Source organism: Pantherophis guttatus, chromosome 1 (genome assembly GCF_059756535.1).
Source record: "Pantherophis guttatus breed Tessera chromosome 1, ASM5975653v1, whole genome shotgun sequence".
NCBI classification, from domain to species: Eukaryota; Metazoa; Chordata; class Lepidosauria; order Squamata; family Colubridae; genus Pantherophis; species Pantherophis guttatus.
In genome coordinates, this window is record NC_142063.1 from 2,236,302 (window position 1) to 2,255,016 (window position 18,715).

At 48.7% G+C, this 18,715-nt stretch overlaps 1 protein-coding gene across 1 annotated transcript; it reads left to right on the forward strand.

The window, feature by feature from the left end:
- The first annotated feature begins 1,238 nt into the window (after positions 1 to 1,238).
- LOC117656378 (acidic leucine-rich nuclear phosphoprotein 32 family member D-like) lies at positions 1,239 to 17,659 on the forward strand. Its single transcript, XM_060684574.2, has 7 exons — positions 1,239 to 2,067; positions 10,975 to 11,124; positions 12,803 to 12,925; positions 13,203 to 13,398; positions 15,193 to 15,287; positions 15,459 to 15,507; positions 16,283 to 17,659. The coding sequence occupies exons 1-7, from the start codon at positions 2,014 to 2,016 to the stop codon at positions 16,366 to 16,368; spliced, it is 753 nt and encodes a 250-aa protein (XP_060540557.2). The 5' UTR covers positions 1,239 to 2,013; the 3' UTR covers positions 16,369 to 17,659.
- Positions 17,660 to 18,715: the final 1,056 nt, after the last annotated feature.

Below are 18,715 nucleotides of genomic sequence, written 5' to 3' on the forward strand. Positions count from 1 at the left end.
GAATGGAACGGAATTCTTTATTGTCCAAGTGTGATTGGCCAATACAAGGAATTTGTCTTTGGTGCATATGCTCTGAGTGTACATAAAATATACATTCATCAAGAATCATAAGGTACAACACTTAATGATAGTCCAACCTTTCCGTTGCTAAGCAAGACAATTGCTAAGTGAGCTTTGCCCCATTTTATGACCTTTCTCGCCATAGTTGTTAAGAGCCTTGGTAGTACAGTGGTCTAAGGCACCCTGTTATTAAGCTGGTTATTAAGACCAGCTGCCTGCAATTACTGCAGGTTCGAATCTCACCAAGGCTCAAGGTTGACTCAGCCTTCCATCCTTTCTAAGGTAGGTAAATTGAGGACCCAGTTGTGGGGGCAATAAGCTGACTTTGTATAAAAATATACAAAAGAATGAAGGCTATTGCTTAGCGCATTGTAAGCCGCCCTGAGTCTCCGGAGAAGGGCGGCATATAAATCAAATTTAAAAAATAAAAAATAAAAATAAAAAAAAGTGAACCACTGCAGTTGTCAAGCTAGTAATCCAGTTCTTAAGTGATTCTGGCTTCCCACTGTTGACTTTGTTTGTCAAAAGGTCAAGTTACAACTATTTAATTTTTTTCATTTTCATTTTTCATTCATTTGTTGAATGTCCCTTGAGATTCTCAGTTCTCCAAGTCCTGGCTGTCCCGAAAGGTGCTTCTTTTTTCCCCAAGAGGCAACTGAACTTTCTGGTTTTTTTTGAAGAGGTTTCGCTTCTCATCCGAGGAGCTTCTTCGGTTCTGAAGTGAAGTTGAATTGCAGAACTGAACCAAAGAAGCTTCTTGGCTGAGAAGCGAAACCTCTTCAAAGAAAAACCAGAAAGTCCAGTTGCCTCTTGGGGAAAAAAAAAAGCACCTTTCGGGAGTTACCACAGCACTGAAAAAAGTGACTTGTGACCAGTTTTCACACTTGCGACCATTTCGCCCATCCCCCAGTCACATGATCAAAATTCATATACACTTGGCAACTGACGTGTGTGTTTATTTTATTTTTATTTATTTTTATTTTATTTCAAATTTATATACCGCAGCTTCTCCTAAGGGACTCAGGGCGGCGTACAGTCAGATAAAAACATACAATACAAACATTAAAAACAATTAAAAGGATATATATTAATTTGGCCCCAATTTAAGATAACAAACCAATTAAAAATATTTAAAAATATGTTAAAAAATATGTTAAGCCAGCCCGGCTTGCTGAAAAAAGAAAGTTTTATACAGCAGTTGCAAGCATCCCGGGGTCACATGCCCACCGTTTGCAACTTCCGGGGGGGATTCGCTTAACGACCACAGGATCCACTTAACAGCAGTGGCCAAGAAGGTCGCAAAACGGTGCCTTAGCAACTGCCTTGGCTTAGCAACGGAAACGCCGGGCTCCCTTTTGTGGTCCTAAATCGAGGACCCCCCGAATTTATAACATTCAGATGAACCGCCTCCGTCGACCCCAATGGGGGGGGCGGGGGGAGGAAGAGGCGCAGGAGAGGAGCCTCAAACGCGCCCTTTGAAAAAGACAAAAACTCCCAGCGGAGACGGGAGGATCGCTGGAGCCCGCTCGGGACAAGGGGAAAAAAAAAAAATCGCCTGAGGCGGCGGATCCCGCGCGGGAGATCCACCCGATTCCCCAGCGAGGACGGAGCTCCGCCTCCTCAGCTCGAGCCGAGCCACCAGGCCGGGCTCGAGTGAGTCAAGAGAGGGGGGAGGGGAATTTCCTTACGCCGATCCCGCCTCTTCCGGCGTCGTCGTCGTCGTCCTCATCCTCCTCATTCCCCCACCCCCCCCCAGCGAGACTCCGCCTCTTCCGGCGCCTCCGCCACCCCGCCCCGCCCTTTGTTTCCGCCCTATATAAGGGGCGGCGTCGGCGGCGCCGGCCTTCACTTCGCTCCCGAGCAGGGCCGCGGCGGGCCGTTGCGCGCTTGGCTGGCTGGGAGGCCCCGGTGGGAGAGAGAGCGAGCGAGAGAGAGCGAGAGCAGCGCTACGCCATGGAGATGAAGAAGCGGCTGACGCTGGAGCTGCGCAACAAGAAGCCCGCCGAGGTCAGCCCCGTGGGGGGGGAGGGGGAGGGTGGGGGAGGGGTCGCCTTCTCCTTGGCCCCCCCCAGCCCTCCCCCCCACGCTCCCACACACGTGTGCCCGGCAGACATGTTGGAGGCCCGGGAGGGAAGGCGGCCTCCTGGCCTGGAGGATTTGGGGAGGGGGGGATTTGGCTGCCTTCCACCCCTCTCGCCCCCCCCCACACTAGGAGGCGCCGCCCAGACTCTTCCCCTCCCCCCCAAAAGACCCTGGAAGTCCCCCCCCCCTCCCATGGCCAGACCCAGGACCCCGCGCACATGGCCGGGCCGGAGCAGCCGGTGAAATGCGGCCCCCTCCCCCGATTGTTTCCTCAACCCCCCCCCAGAAAAGAAAGGGGGTCGCGCACGTGGGGAGGGGGCTGCCCGATGGGCCTGGAGGGGAGGGTGGGGGCTTAGGGAGGGGGTCTCAGGCCGGGGAAGAGGGGGGGGTCAAGTTCTTTCCTCCCCCCCGTTTTGCAACAGAGACAATCCCCTCCCCCCCACGAAAGAGGGAAGGGAGGGACGACCCCCCCCAAAAAAACTACCCCTAGTGGGTGACTGGTTTGAAAATGGGGGGGGGGAAGAAAGGGGGACCTGGAAAAGGACTGCGGGGGGGGTTTGCCTGTCTCCTCCACGTGGGTCTTTTTCGGGGGGGGGCAAAAGTGGAGGCTGGATGGGAGGGAGGTCTCGGGGTGCTGCTGGGAAGGGGCTTTTGTGGGTGGGGGGGAAGGCATGGGGGGGGACACACACTGGGGCAAACTTCGTGCCATCCGCCTGGAAATGTGGGGAGGGGGGAAAAGATGCCTGTTGGGGTCCGAGTCTTTGCAAGGTGGCCGGAGGTTCTGCATCAAGCAAACGCTTCCCCCCCCCAAAAAAAACCCCCCACATGTTTTGCAAGCTCGCCTTGCTTTTGCAGAGGATGCTGCATGGGGAGGAGCCCCCCCCCTTCCTTTGCATTGCACCGCCCCTTTGGGCGGGGGGGGGGGGCTCGCTGAAGGGGACGCCCCTTCCCCGCAGGTCGAGGGCTGGAAGGGGAAATCCTCACTTCCCCCCCCCCACCCCCTTCCAAAACCCCCAGTTTGGGATTCCGCCCGCGGGCGCCTCCTTGCAAGCGGCCTCCTGCCCTGGAAAGCCGGGGGGGGGTGTTGATTGGAGGGGGGGGTTGAAATTGCAGCGGGTGGGGCTCGGAGCCCCCGAGGAACCTGAAAGGGCTTGCAAAGGAGCCCCGGGCGGGCCTCCCTGCTGCAAAAGCCCCCCCCACTACACACCCCGCAAGGAATTCTGGGGCTTGTAGTCTATGGAGATTGTCAGCCATCCAGATCCTCTTTTTTTTTTTCTTCTTCTTCAAGAGGCAACTGTGCTTTCTTGCTTTTTCTTTGAAGACGTTTCGCTTCTCACCCGAGAAGCTTCCTCCGCTCTGACTGGATGGTGGGGAAGGGGTTTGCAGGCCTGCGACAGGGCTTGGTTTCCCTTCTGCTCAGCAGGAAACCCTGGGGGGGGAGGCTTTCCAGCATGGCTCCATTTTAATGACAATGGGGAGGGGGCGTCCCTGGGGCCCCCCCTCTCTGCTGCTGCAGCCCTTCCTTGCTTGGCAGGGGGGTTGAATTGAACCCTTGATTTGGCTCCCTGCCATGAGACCCACAAGGAATTGGCCTCCCCTGTACAGGTAGCCTTACACTTAACCTGCCAGAATTGAGCCCAGAATTTCTGTTGTTAAGCGAGACCTTCGTTAAGTGGGTTTTTGAATCGCTGCAGTTGATGAGTTAGTTGTTAGTAGCAAATCTCTGGCTCCCTCCTCCCCCCCCCCCCAAGTTGGCTTGTCAGGAGGTCACAAAAGGGGATTGTGTGACCCCCCCAGTGACTCTGATGGTCGTAAATATGAACCAATTGTCAAGCGTCTGAATGTAAGTCAATGTGACGGGGGGGGGGGCGATGCTGCTGCAAAGGTCCTAGTGGTGTGAAAAACGGTCATAAGTCACATTTTTCCGGTGCCGTCGTAACTTTGGTTGTCACAAATGAACTACAGGACTACCTGTTCTTTCAAAGCACCAGAATAAAAATACCAGTAAAAGGAGAGGCCCCCTCCCCCCAAAAAAATAAAAAATAGAGAATAAAAATGATAAATGCGGTTTGGTCCTAAAAGAGAACTTGCAGCCTTAAAAATAGGGAGTGGAAATATAATATAGATATAGATATATATATATTTCAGTGCAATTTTGGATCAAAGTAAGATTTAATCCAGAGGTGGCTTTTCTCTGGATAGATGGAGAATGGAGTCAGTCACCTTTGCAAAAGGGGGGGAGGGCTCGGTTCAGAAAACATGCCCCCCTCCCCTATTGAGAGCCAGCCGAGGACAGGGGGAAGCAAAATGCTGACGAAATGAAAAGAAATTATCTCCTGTGTTTTGCTTTCCTTCCTCACCCAACTGGGGTGTGTGCGGTCCACACTCTGATGCTAACATACATACATACAAGATAATCCTCGACTTATAACCAAAATGGAGCCCCAGTTGCTAATCGGGACAGTTCAGTGTGTTTTGCCCCATTGGGCGACCTTCCTTGGCCGCCATCGTTAAGCAAATCACTGCCGTTCTTAAGCGGGTCACATGGTGGTTAAGTGAATATTGGCTTCCCCATATGGTATGCCAGTGAACCCGAGTTTTTAATTTAGTGTGGCATTGTCAGCTCAGTTCCTGTGTGATGCTTTTATTCCGAGAGATGTTTGGTTGGTTAACCCAGAATTTTTTTGGGGGGGAGAGAGGAATCCCCTCTACAGATGTGCCAGAGGTTGCCCCAGCAGCTCAGCCTGGGTTCCTTAAGAGAAGGGGGGTCTTTCCTCTTTTTTAAACAAGAGTGTGGATTGCTAAATTGGGTGCATAGGTGTTGACCCTCCTTAAAGCAAAAGGATTGCCCCTTTGCAGACTGGTTGTGGAGTTTTGTGTGTGTGTTTCTCTTGAACACCATTCTAGTCCTCAGTGATTCTCAACAATATCAACTTTCAGAGTGCTGGCTGAGGAATTCTGGGAATTGAAGTCCACCCCTCTGAAAGTTGTCCCTTTTCGCAGAAAAAAAATAAGATTTCTCACGTTTTGCCTGCTTCAGCGCTGAAATCGTAGAGTTCCAAGTTTCTAGATCTTATGGAAAACTCAAGTTTGGTGGCTTGCACAAAACATTTCTTTTGGGAAGTTGTTATGTTCAGAAAAACAGGCACAACTGAGCTGGGCCATGGGAGCCTACAAGGAAATTATTGATCCTTCTACACGGTATTGTAGTTGATGAGTGATTTAAGTCTTTGCACTTTGGAGTTTGTCTCTCAAAATGATTGTTCAGGGCTTGAAAGTTGCATTAGATCTTTTTTTGGCATTTCCATTATCAGATTTGTCTGGATAACACAGTATTTGTTATAGGCACATGCCCCTCCCCTTGGGCATATTAGCCCCTAAACACCCCTGGGACTCTGGATTCTAGTGAGAAAAATGGGAGAGCTCCAAATTAGAGAGAGAGAAAATTTGGTAAAACAGAAATTTTGTGGGCCACAGCCCCCTTTTCTCCGAAGTCTGGGTTGAAAGTCTGCAAACTTTTCACCACTTGGACAATGTGTTTTAAATTAGTGGAAATGTTTGTCACCTGGAGTTGCAAAATCGTCGGAGTTAGAAGGGACCTTGGAGGTCTTCTAGTCCAGCCCCCTGTTCAAGCAGGAGATCCTGTGCCATTTCAAACAGGTGGCTGTCCAACCTCTTCTTAAAAACCTCCAGTGTTGGAGCACTCACAATTTCTGGTGGCAAGCTGTTCCACTGGTTAATTGACCTCACTGTTAGGAAGTTTCTCCTTAATTCCAGGTTGCTTCTGTACTTGATTAGTTTCCATCCATTGTTTCCTGTCCTGCCCTTTGGCGCTTTGGAGAATAGCTTGACCCCCTCTTTGGGGCAGCCCCTCAAATATTGCTACCGTGTCCCCCGTAGTCCTTCTTTTCTATAGACATACCCAATTCCTGCAACCGTTCTTCGTATGCTTTAGCCTCCAGTTCCCTAATCCTCCCCGTCGCTCTTCTCTGCACCCTTTCCAGAGTCTCAAAATCTTTTTCATATCGTGGCGACCAAAACTGAATGCAATATTCTCAAATGTGGCCTCACCAAGGCTCTACAAAGCATATCGTTCCGTTTAGGAATTTAGCTTGGCGAGCATCAAATTAAGTATCGTGCACAGGTATAAATCAGTCATTTCTAGAGAGCAGTATAAAACGCAGTGAGGTGAGATTGCGGAAGGTGTATCTGTGTCTTTTTTTCGATTGGCGCACCACTGGTGCATGCAAAAATGATGGCCTGTCCAGGCAAGTGGGAAGGATGGAAGAGTCGGCGGGCTTAGAGGTAGATTATTGGAAGAGCCTCGGAGAGGGATTAAAACTCCGCCAATTCAACCTGAGGTTTAGAACTTGATGTAAAGAGGAGAGGTTACCTTAGCCTAGCTAGCCAAAAAGGTGCTTGGAAAAGATACCACCGGATGCCTCCTGATTTTTTTTTTTTAACCTAGGTACAGATAGTCCTCAACTTAACCACCAAAATTGAGACCAGACTTTCTGTTGCTAAGTGAGAGCAGTTGAGCTTTACCCCCATTTTACGAACTTGCTTGCCGCACTTGTGGAGTGCAAATCCTGCAGTGGTTAAGTCGGTAACATGGTTAAGTGGATCTGGCTTCCCGATTGACTTGGCTTGTCAGGAAGATTCCGGGACAGGGCAACCGTCATAAATATTGAACCAGTCGCTAAACATCTGAATTTTGACCCATGCGACCATGAGCAGTCGTAAGTCTCCTTTTTTTCCTGTGCCCGTTATATCACTCCATAAAAAAGTTGAGGGCTACCTGTATAGGTTTGGCCGGCTGGGATTTTGCTGTGAGTTCTGCGTTTTCATGCTTTGAGTTGCCCTTAAATGAAAGGTGGATCAAATATTCCCCAGGAATCAAATCCTTCAATTAACAGAGTTGGAAAGGACCTTGTAGGTCAGTGATGGCTAACCTTTTTGCCGTCGCGTGCCAAGAGCGGGGGGATCGCAGGGGGATTGTGCGCGTGCGTGCCCACACCCATAATTCAATGCCCACCCGTGCGCGTGCTCCTCCTGCGCTCCCTCCATTTTTGGCACGCGATGGCACAGTGGGCCCATTTTTCACTCTCCCCAGGCTCCAGAGGCTTTCTAGGAGCCTGGGGAGAGCAAAAACAGCCTTCCTCAACACCCCCCAGGAAGCTCTCCGGAGGCCGGAAACAGCCCATTTCTCAACTTCCGGAAGGCCCGAAAATCAGCTGGCTGGCGGGCACATGTGTGCTGGAGTTTAACTCGTGTGCCCTCAGATATGGCTCCATGTGGCACCCGTGCCATAGGTTCGCCATCACAGTTGTAGGTCATCTAGTCCAACCCCCTGACCAAGCAGGAGACCCTACACCAGGGGTGTCAAACTCAAGGCCTGGGGGCTGGATCCAGCCTGCGGGGTACTTAGATCTGGCCCATGGGGCTCCATGAAAACAGTGAAGGACCGGCCCGTGGTGCTTCTGCCAGTGAAAACAGCTCGGAAGGGCCCTCCCGAGCTCCGTTTTTGCTGGCAGAGGGTTGCAGGAGGCCATGGCAGCTGAAAATGGAGCTCTGGAGCCCGTTTTTGCTGGCAGAGCGCTTCCGCCACCACAAATGATGTCCAGCTGGCGACGGCATCTCCCCACGCCCTCCCACCCCGAGGTCAAACACAACCCTGATGCGGCCCTCAATGAAATCGAGTTTGACGCCCCTGCCCTACGCCATTTCTGACAAATGGCAGTCCAATCTCTTCCGCCCAAATCCACTTGCTTTCCGATCACGAGGCCCTTCCCCACCTTCGTTGGGGTTGCCCAGCTGCTGTGGGGAGCCCATCCAGCCCCGCTGGGCGCATGGCACAGCCCTCCTCCCCTTGCTGGCATCCATCCATGCACGGGCCCCCGGTGAGCTTTCACCTGCCTCGGCCTGCGCAGAGGGGAGAAACTGCAGGGTCAGGCGTGGTGAAAGAATGCGGTTGCTGGCATGGCCGGTTGGGCTGCATTGCTGCTGTGCTGCCAGACGCATGAGATCAGGCTGGGCTTGTGCCACGCAGCTGCTCCAAGCAGCGCCAAGTTCGGGCACTTTCAGGAAGATGGCCTGCGTGGAGCCAGTCCCGAGGCCTCCGGGTCAGACAGCTTGAAAAGCCGGTTGCTGGCAGGGCGTGTGTGTGTGTGTATCTAAGCAAGCCTTTCCCAGCCTCTGCACGGGACCCAGGGAGTTAAAGTGGTGCATTGCAGCTGCATGTTCAAAGAAACAAGATTCTAGTCCCTCATGGTCTGTAGAGATTCTCAGTCATCCAGGTCATGGTTGTCCCAAAGGGGCTTTTTCAGGAGGCAACTGGACTTTCTCCTTTTTTCTTTTAAAGAAATTTCGCTTCTCATCCAAGAAGCTTCTTCAGCTCTGACAGGATAGAGGAGAAGATTTATATTCCTTGCAGACAGCTGATTATTTGCAGCCTTTTAGAGCAGGGGTGTCAAACTCACAACTATCGCAACTTTTTTCCCCTTCAAAGTCCAGTTGCCTCTTGAAAAAGCACCTTTGGGTCTAGTCCTCATGATTCCTCTGAATATTGATTAATCAAAGGGATCGCCAAGGGCAGGACTGGAAACGCTGCCTTTCTAATTCTGAGGTCCCCTTTGGTCAGTTTGTTGAATCTGGGTCTGCCTTGGCGAGATCCTCTTTTCTTGTTTTGTCTGCTGTCTTCTCACCACACGATTACGGATTTATTCCTGTTTCTTGCTTCGTCCAAGCCATGAAACTACAAGTAGTTCCTGACTTAACAGCCACAATCGGGGAGCCCAGAAGTTCTGTTGCTAAGCAAGCTAGTTATTCAGCATGTTTGTCCCCAGTTTATGACCTTTCTTGCCACAGTCCTTAAATGAGTCACTACCTTTTTGAGTTAATAACACGGTTGTTCAGTGAATCTGGCTTCCCCATTGAATTTGCTTGTCAGAGGGTCACAAAAGGGGGATCACAGGACTTTGCAACGGTCATAAATACGAAGCAGCTGCCGAGCGTCTGAATTTTGATCATGGTCGGAACGCAGCAGTGGTCATCCGTGTGAGAAATAGTTACAAGCCACATTTTTCAGCGTTTGTTATAACTTTGCTCGCTAAACGAATGGTTGTAAGCCGAAAACTACTGGTGGTAGGCTAACTTGGCAGGAGACATTTATGCGTGGAAATTTAACCATGGTTCAAAGTTAGCATGTTTTTGGATTGCTATCTCTGCACTCCAAAATGTTTGCATGGCTTCAGAAAGAAGGGCTGTTTTTTTAAAAACTTTTTTTCTTCCTGCTTCCTGGAACGGACATTGACTTCCTTTGCAAAGGCAGCCGCTGTATGTCTCAGCAAAGGCCTCACAACAAGCCTGCCTGGTAGGCTTAATTCTTAGCTTCTTCTTAAAAGGCTTATCCAAGGCTATTCAATGAGGCAGCTCGTCTGATCTGCTTAGGCTATTTAATTTAGTAGCCGGAACAGTAAAGTGTACAATGGACCAGAACACACAGTTGTAGTTGATTAGTTAGAGAGTGCTGACTCATTCATGAGGCAGTCTGCACTATGATTGGTTGCTGTGGATGAAAGGGGGGAGTTTTCCTTTTTTCCCGCCTTTTTCTTCTGTGTACTCTGTATACTGTTTAGATTTACCTCATGATGTTCCTAACTATCTTGTCTGCTCATCTACTCTTGTGATTGGTTGCTGTAAGGGTAAAGGGGGAGTTTCCCTCCCCCCCACCACCTTTTTCTTTGTGCTCTGTATACTTTTTGATTTACCTCATGATGTTCCTGACAATCTTGTCTGCTCATGCATGAGGCAATCTGAGCTGTGATTGGTTGTTGTGGATGTAAAGGGAGAGTTTCTCTTTTTTCCTGCCTTTTTCTTCTGTGTTCTGTATACTGTTTCGATTTACCTCATGATGTTTCTGTGTTCCTGACTCTTGTCTGCTGTGGATATAGATGTTAAATATAGTTAAACAAAACTACTAGATTGTGTCAGTGTCTCTTGACTGATTTTGGGACACCTGCTGCACAAAACACATGTCAGAAATGCAGGAACTGGAAAGGGTTTGGGTTAGGGTTTCATTTCATAAAATTAAATTTCATTTAATTTTTTTTAAAAAAATAGAAACGTTAATAAAACAATACATTTATATAGTTCTTGCCCAATGCTGGCGGAGATATTTCCGACCACCTCGCCATTCTGTGTGCATATCGGTCTCAGAGGACGCATTGTAAAAGATGGAAGGTTGTGTGAATAATGTCCCATTTGTGGTAAATAGTGGGCGGGATCTTGATTAGGGCTTATTTTGGGAGTAGGGCTTATATTGGGCGCATGTGTAAAAATCAAGCTAGGATTTACTTTTAGGGTAGGTCGTCTTTTTGGGAAAACACAGTAGTCCTTCACTTACGACCACAATGGAGCCCAACATTTCTGTAGCAAGGCAGTGGTTAAATGACTTTTGCCCCGTTTTAAGGACCTTTCTTGCCACTCTTAAGTGAATCACTGCAGTTGTTGGTAACATGGTTGTTAAGTGAATCTGGCTTCCGCGTTGACTTTGCTTTTTGAAAGGTCACAAAAAGGAGATCGCATGATTGTTGTAACTTTGAACGGTCACTAAACGAACTGTTGTAAAGTCGAAGACCTGTTCTGTTAAAGTAGCCATAGGACTGTCGGGGCATTGTGTCCCCAGTGAGCCAGTGACTTCTGGGAGGTTTGAGGGAGCTGCCTTGAAAGCTCTCCCCCCCCCCAATAGATTAGACCATATCCCCCAGAATCCCCTAGCTGTTTGCCCGGTGGAATTCTGGGAGCCAGAGTTTGAACATCTTTCTTTCCCAGGTGAAGGAGCTGGTGCTGGACAACTGCCGCTCGGACGATGGCAAGATCAGTGGGCTCTCCTCCGATTTTGAAAATCTGGAACACCTGAGCATGATCAACGTTGGCCTTCTCTCCATCTCTAACCTTCCCAAGCTTAACAAACTCCGGAAGGTGAGCACCTGGGGACAGGACCAGCTGCAAAAATTGTGTGTGTGCGTTGAGCCGTATCTGAGCAGGGGCTGTTCTCCATCGTGCTGATTGTTTGCTCTAAATCGGGGGTGTCAAACTCAAGGCCTGCAGGGTGCTTAGACCTGGCCCGCAAGGCCACTCTGGAAATGGAGCTCCATTTTTGCTGGCAGAGGGTTGCAGGAGGCCGTCACAGCCAAAAATAGAGCTCAGGAGCCCGTTTCCACAGGCAAAGCACTCGGGACACCACAGGTGCCCCCCCCGACGAATGACATCGAGCTGGCCACGCCCCCCCCCCCCCCCCCACTGCCAAGGTCAAACAACCCTGATGCAGCCCTCAATGAAATTGAGTTTGACATCTCTGCTCTAAATAGCTTGCTTTGCTTTGAGGTATGGACTTCAACTCCCAGAATTCCCCAGCCAGCATGGATGGCTGGGAGTTCTGAGAGTTGAAGTCCAAGCCTCTTAAAGTCCCCCAAATTTGGAAAAACTCTGCTCTCAATCATTCCTTTTGCAAGATTTTGTGGGGAGGGAGGGGGGAAGAGAGATTTAATTGGATGATTGCAGCCCCATGATCCCATCCGCCTTTGACTTCTCCCCCAATTACCTCCAATTATTTATTTATTTTATTTTGTTAAATTTATTTTCCCTTTATTCATTTTATTATATATATATATTTTATATTATTTAACATATATTTGTATTTTTCATACATTATTTGATATATATTTATTGTATTATACATTTTTATTTTAATTATATTTTATACGTTGTACATTTTTTATTTAGTTATATATTTGTATTTTTGTATCTTATTATTTATTATATCATTTTATTAATTTTTTTTATATTTTATTTTTAATTTTTATTTATTTAGTTTCCATACCTGCCCAGCTTTAGAGTGGGCTAGATGGGGTGAGCAGAATTCCCCTTTGGAGGAGGCCAGCCTTTCGGCCCCATTCTGTTTGGCTGGTGGCATTTCTGCACCACGGAAATGACTTTGTTTTTCTCAGGGTGGATCTTAGTCATCAGAAACTTGAAGCCGTTGTTTTAAAAGGGTAATTCTTAATGGCCCAGAGCCTGGAATCTGGGAGGGTTGAAGGATTAGCAGAGTTGCATAATAAATAAGTGAAAGGGGGGGGCTGTTGCTCTCACCAGAGGGGCCCCAATTCGGCTCCAGATGAGTCTTTGTGAAGCCTCGATCCAGGGTGGGTTTGATTTAAATCAACTCGATTTACATCATAATTTTTAAAGAGCAACTGTCATCTCTGTCCCGCAGCGACTCCTCCTCTGACCTGCTGTTGACTCACCGACAATCTCAATATTGCAGAATATGCAGCCTCATGCTACATAACTAAGCTCCATTTCATGCTGAATAAACTAAATTATGAATGTATTTTAAATAGAAAACTATCTTTAGATAGATTTTTACTCCAAAAGCATTTTATTAAAATAAATTTAATAAAAATTCGATTTTTTTATTTTATTTTTTTAAAAAAACCCTGCCCCGATTCGATGCAGTGGGGACATTCTCTGGGGGAGGGGATGAGGCTGTGTTGCATAATCCACATTGAAGAAGAAGAGAGGTACTATCTTCTCCTGCTTTTGTTCCGGAGTATCTAGAGCCACCGTTTGGTGGTTTGCTTGTTTTTTCCCCCGACAGCTGGAGCTGAGCGACAATCGTATTTCGGGCGGGCTGGAAGTCCTCGCAGAAAAAACGCCGAATTTGACGCAGTTGAACCTCAGTGGGAGTAAAATCAAAGAGATCAGCACGTTGGAACCTCTGGTGAGTTGCCGGTCTGGCCACATGGAATGGCGAGCGAGAGATTTCGCCTGGGAAATCTATGGAAAGATACGTGAAATGATTTGAGCTCCAAACAGGTGTGGGCAGGCTTGGAGTTTACAAATAGTTCTCAATTTACGACCTCAATTCAGCCCAGAATTTCTGTCACAAAGCGTCAGTTTTCTGAGTCCACGTGTTGCTGTGCCTGGGGGGAGGAGGCAGGCGGGCAAGCACCCCACCCCCCCCTGAATCGGGCCACTTTCTCCCCTCCCCGCTGCAGAAAAAGCTGCCCCACCTGCGGAACCTCGACCTCTTCAACTGCGAGGTGACGACGCTGATGAACTACCGCGAGAGCATCTTCACCCTCCTCCCTCAGCTGATTTATCTTGATGGGTTCGATGCCAGCGAGAAAGAAGCCCCCGACTCGGATCCAGAAGCCGACGGGCTGGACGATGAATACGACGAGAACGGAGACGGTGAGTAGTCCGGCCCCGGGGGCGGGGCTTCAATTGTGCGGCTGCCATCTTGGCTTTTTTTGACTTTCCCCCAACTGTCAGAGCAGGTTGGGACATGTTAGAAGATTGTTGTCTCTTTCGAGGCCATAGTAAGCCTGCCTGGGGATCAGTCCAGAAACTTCTTTTCCAAAACCTTGAGACATTGAATGATTTGCTGTTGTGGTTATTTGGTGGGGTGGGAAGGGGAGGGGAGGACAGACTTGGGGGCCACGGAAAAGGCCTGTGATGGATTCACATGTGGTTCTGTGTTCTATGCCACAGGCGTGTCCAGAACTTTTTTAATAAGATGGTTTCATGTGTTAAATTGACTCCCTTTTTTGGGGGGGGGGACAACCTTGAGGGCTAGACCAGGGCTGTCCCATCTTGGCAACTACTTGTTGGGCTGCTTCAACTCCCAGAATTCCCTGTTCGTGATGGCTGGCGGAGGAATTCTGGGAGTTTGAAGTCCACAAGTCTTAAAGTTGCTAAATTTGGAGAGCCCTGCTCTAGAATCCTTTACATATGGAGAATAGAATGGAAATAGAACTGAACTGGAAGGGACCTTGGAGGTCTTCTAGTCCAGCCCCCTGCTCAAGCAGGAGAACCTATACCATTTCAGATAAGTGACTGTCTAGCCTCTTCTTAAAAATCTCCCACAATTTCTAGTGGCAAGCTGTTCCACTGATTAATTGTTCTCACTGTTAGGAAGTTTCTCCTTGATTCCAGATTGCTTCTCACTCTGATTAGTTTCCATCTGTTGTTTCTTGTCCTACCCTCTGGTGCTTTGGAGAATAATTTGACCCCCTCTCACCATTTTTGTTTTTAGAGGAAAGGGAGTAAGTTAGTGTTGCACCCTGAGATTTCTAAGGGTCCCGTCTGACCTTTGCCCTCTGTTAAGGAATCTGCAGAGCAACCCTTGAGTAGCAAGGGTGTGCACATGAAAATGATTGAGAGTAGTTAGGAAGTAACACAGCCAACACACTTGAGTTGTGTTTACTTTCAGAAATAGCAAGGCACAGTCCAATAAACAGTCCAGGTCATACCCGTATAAAGCAGTAGATACCAAAAAATAGTCCAGGGATAATCCAATAACAGAGTCTTCTTACCAGTCGTTGTAGTCATACACAATAACAGTTCTTCTATATTGGCAAACAGTAGCAAACGCAGCAAAAAGCAGTAAAGAGCAGACAACAAACAGCAAAGATATCAGCAAAGAGAAATAAACCAGGTTTCTAGCTCCCTCTTATGGACATTGGCTACAGAGCTAACCAATCAAGACACAGTATGATGCAATACAGCAGTCTTAAAGCTATATTTATGGTTTATATATTGCCAACCCAACAAGTTAGGTAAAATCATTTCCTAACACCCTCCAGATTGAGAGTTTAGTTCGCAGACTCCCCTAGGAATCGCCTGCACTCTCAGTTCATGCAGTTGCCCCTTCCGTTATTCTGTTATTGTTAACGACCAAAATAGAGGCCAGAATATCTGTTGCTGAGACATCGGTTAAGCAGGTTTTACCCCATTTTATGATCTTTCTTGCCACAGTCACTAAGTGAATCACTGCTGTTGTTAGGTTAGCAATATGGTTAAGTGACGGAGGGACACTGCCACCATCATAAATGTGAGACAATTACCAAGCGTCCAAACTTTGACCACGTGACCGTGGGAATCCTGCCGTTGTAACTTCGAACGGTCACTAAATGAACTCTTAAGTGGAGGAGTGCCCGGAGTTGTGAACCAGTCTCTGATGCCAGGAGTGTCATTTCCTTGTAGAAGATGAGGAGGAAGACGAAGAGGAGGAAGACGAAGAATTAGATGACGAAGATGACCTGGACGGTGAAGATGAGGAGAACGGGGGCGATGATGAGGTGAGTCATTAACATCCCATCTTCTGCGCAACGGTCTCCATGGTGAATGAGATTCGCCGAGTTCTTTTTAACAAGATTTGTTAAGACGAAAGAATATGGTACAAGAATTCCACCAGATGAGCCACAAATTTTTAATTTCCCCCCCCTCAAAAATGTCCCTTCCTCCTTCAGGATGAAGATGATGAGGATGACGAGGATGAGGATGAGGATGAAGAAGTCGGTGGGTATATTGTTCTGTGGCTGAGAATCGCGACTCGGATTGGGTGGGGAGGCCTCCCTTTGGAAACCCAAACTTCACTTCACTTCCCAGAATTCCCCCGCCAACTAACACTTGCCACCAGGGTGCCCCGGGGAATTCTGGGAAGCGAAGTCCACCCATCTTAAAAGTTGCCAAGGTTGTAAAATGGGGAGTTAATCCAAATTCAGTGAATCCAAGCCTCTCTAGAAATTTTTATGGAGGCAACTGGACTTCTTGTTTTTTCTTTGAAGTTGTTTTCGCTTCCCATCCCAGAAGCTTCTTCAGCTCTTACTTTTAAAGCTTCGTTATTAGCTATACCTAAGGGAGTGGTGTGGTGGCCTACAGGTGGAGCTCTCTCCTCACAGTCGGGAGGCTCACAGTTCGATCCTAGGTAGAGGCACTATTATTTTAACCCTGATTTGATGGGTAACAGAATAAACAGAGTTGGAAGGGACCTCGGAGGTCTTCTAGTCAGCCCCCGCTCTGGCAGGAAACCCTACACCATTTCAGCCAAGTGGCTGCTCCAGTCCCTTCTTAAAAACATCCCAACGATGGAGCGCCCACAAGTTCTGGTGGCAAGCTGTTCCTCTGGTTAATTGTTCTCCTTCGTTCTAGATGGCTCGTCTCCTCCATTAGTTTCCATCCGTAGCTTCTTGTCCTGCCTTCAGTCCCCTGGAAGCAGAGACAAGACACCATTTCCACCTCATCCAACCTCTCACTCCCCCCCCCCCTCTCTTTGGTCTTCCTTTCCTTGCAGAAATCCAGCAGGGCGAGAAGCGGAAACGAGATCCTGAGGAGGAACCTGACGACGACGAGGAGGATGAAGACAACGACGACGACTGAGGACTCCCTCCCTCTTCCTTGGCTCCTTTGCAGGCCGATCCGTGTTTTTTGGCGGACTGTGTGACTCTCCCGGCCTTTCACCATTCCCCCCCCCTTTGTGAGACTGTGACGAATCCCCGTCCCCTCTGCTGCTGCCCGCCCGCCCGTTCCCCCCCTCCCGCTCTTTTGTACGGCTGCGAACACCCACAGTATATATTTTTTTAAAGATTGTAGAAAAGATAGGTGTTTCAGGAGAAGTTGGATTTTTTTTGTTTTGTTTTGGGGGGTTAGCTTTCTCTTCCCTCTCCAGCCCCCCCTCCCCTTGTGCTCCCCCCCCCCCTTCCGGATATGAGGTATTTGCGACCAAAGGCTTAGCAATGCAAGGGCAGGTTTGATAAACCTGCAGTCAGTTTGGGGTTCTTGGCAGCTGCTCCCCAGACCCCCTTGGGCACGGCCATTCCTGGCTGGGGAGTCACGTCCGCCGTGGCCCCTCCCACTCTGCCTGGGAGGCTGAAGATGCCCCCTTCTGGAAACGAGGCCGAGCGGGGTGCATGGTGCAGCTGAGGCCCTGGGCGCGAGTTCCGGATGCGGGGCCCTCCTCTCTTCAACACGGGGGTCGCGGCGGTGCTGCTGAAGTGTTTTACGCATGGATTGTGGGTCGCTTGCGGCGATGTTTTGTTTTAATTTGGTGTCTGCTTCCACAATTTATTCCTTGCTGATCTGTGCCCCCCCTCCCCACCCTTCTGTAGAGTTCAGCGAGGGCGGCAAACAGGCATGCTCCAGACAGTGTGGGGCAGCGGTCCCCCATTGCCAGCCCCACAACAAGAAGCTGCCCCGGGGGGGGGGGGGGAAGAAGCCTCCCTCGAAACGGGGTTTCTGTGGCGGTTTAAAAAAAAAAACTTTTAAAGGAAAAAAAAAGAATTCTGCAGTTTGTAAAGCCCTGTTTTTTTTTTGTTTTGTTTTTTTAAATGTAATTTTAGTTTTTGTGGCACAGTTTCCGTACAAACCTAGCTAGGAAAACACTTTGGGCACAAACCTCACACCTCCCAAGTTCAGAAGTTGTGGTTCAACTTTTCCTCTCTCCCCCTCTCCCCCCCCCATTCCTGGCCGATGATGGGTGGTTTTTAGCCCCTAGTTTTAAAAACAAAAGTTTTCAGCCCAGATTTGGTAAAAAAAAAAAAAAAAAAAATAACCCCATAAATAATATCTCCCCACCCACCCTTTCGGAATTTTTGGGCCCTCTTTTATATATCTCCTTTTTGTTAATGGAATTTGGATAAGACTTTTAATAAAAAGACTTGGTTTTTAAAAAGGAACGATGCAGGAAGCCAATGTGTTAAAATGGGATGATTTTGGGAGGGGAGGATTGCGTGCACCCACTTTTGGGAGGGGGAATTTGAAGGGGTCTTGAAGAAAAGGCCACAAGGTTTCAGAAGTGCCTTGTAGTAGTTAAACTTGCTCTTTAGGGAAGAGGCCATCCAGTTCAAACCCCCCACTCGGATAAACGCAGCCTAAGGAAATGACCAACCGTCCTCTTTATAGACCATTGTTTCCCCTGTGAGTTGCCCTCCTAATTATGGAGTGTGCGGCAATCAGAATCTGCTTCAAACCATGGTTTGTTTTTAAACCATGGCTTGTTGTGCAATCCATCCACAGCAAGGAGATTCTTGAGCACTGGGAGGTCAGCTTGGCCTAAGAGAAGGGAAAATGGGGGGGGGGTCATGGGTAAGTGCGTAATTCCATGGAGGTGTGCAGATCCTTCATCCCAAAGGGGGATGGGGTGGCAGAGAAAGACCAGGAATGGCGGTCTATTCCGCAAAGGTTGCCCTCGGGCCACAGATGAGGTTAAACCAGGTTAAATCAACCGGGAAACTCCCATGCGGTGGCTTTTGTTTCTCCCAGGTGCTGATATTGGGGATCGAGAGGGTCAAATATGGATTCACTTTGATATAATTCAGTGTTTGATGACCTTGGCCGCTTGGAGACGGGGGTGGACTTCAACTCCCAGAATTCCCTAGCCTGCTTGTTAGCTGGCTGGGGAATTCTGGGAGTTGAAGCCCACCCCCATCTCCAGGCTACCTAAATTGAAAACCACTGCTATAATCTGTGGTGATATGCCTGCAATTTACAATTTGTGCATCTTGGTTTTAGCCAAGTTAGGCTGGGTAGTTAGTACGTTCTACATACGTGGCTTAGCTTACAGGTTGATGTAATAGGCAATGCGATGGATTTGTCAAACAGAACAGAATAACAGAAGGGCCCTTGGAGGTCTTCTAGTCCAACCCCCTGCTCAGGAAGGCAGGAAACCCTATCCCATTTCAGACAAATGGCTGTCCAATCTCTTCTTTAAATCCTCCAGTGACTGAGC

Excerpts from the sequence above, each read along its gene's own strand:
- LOC117656378 (XM_060684574.2), top strand. The coding sequence starts at position 2,014 with ATGGAGATGAAGAAGCGGCTGACGCTGGAGCTGCGCAACAAGAAGCCC. Across the intron at positions 2,068-10,974 it reads GCAACAAGAAGCCCGCCGAG|GTGAAGGAGCTGGTGCTGGA; the intron begins GTCAGCCCCGTG and ends TTTCTTTCCCAG. Across the intron at positions 13,399-15,192 it reads ATACGACGAGAACGGAGACG|AAGATGAGGAGGAAGACGAA; the intron begins GTGAGTAGTCCG and ends ATTTCCTTGTAG.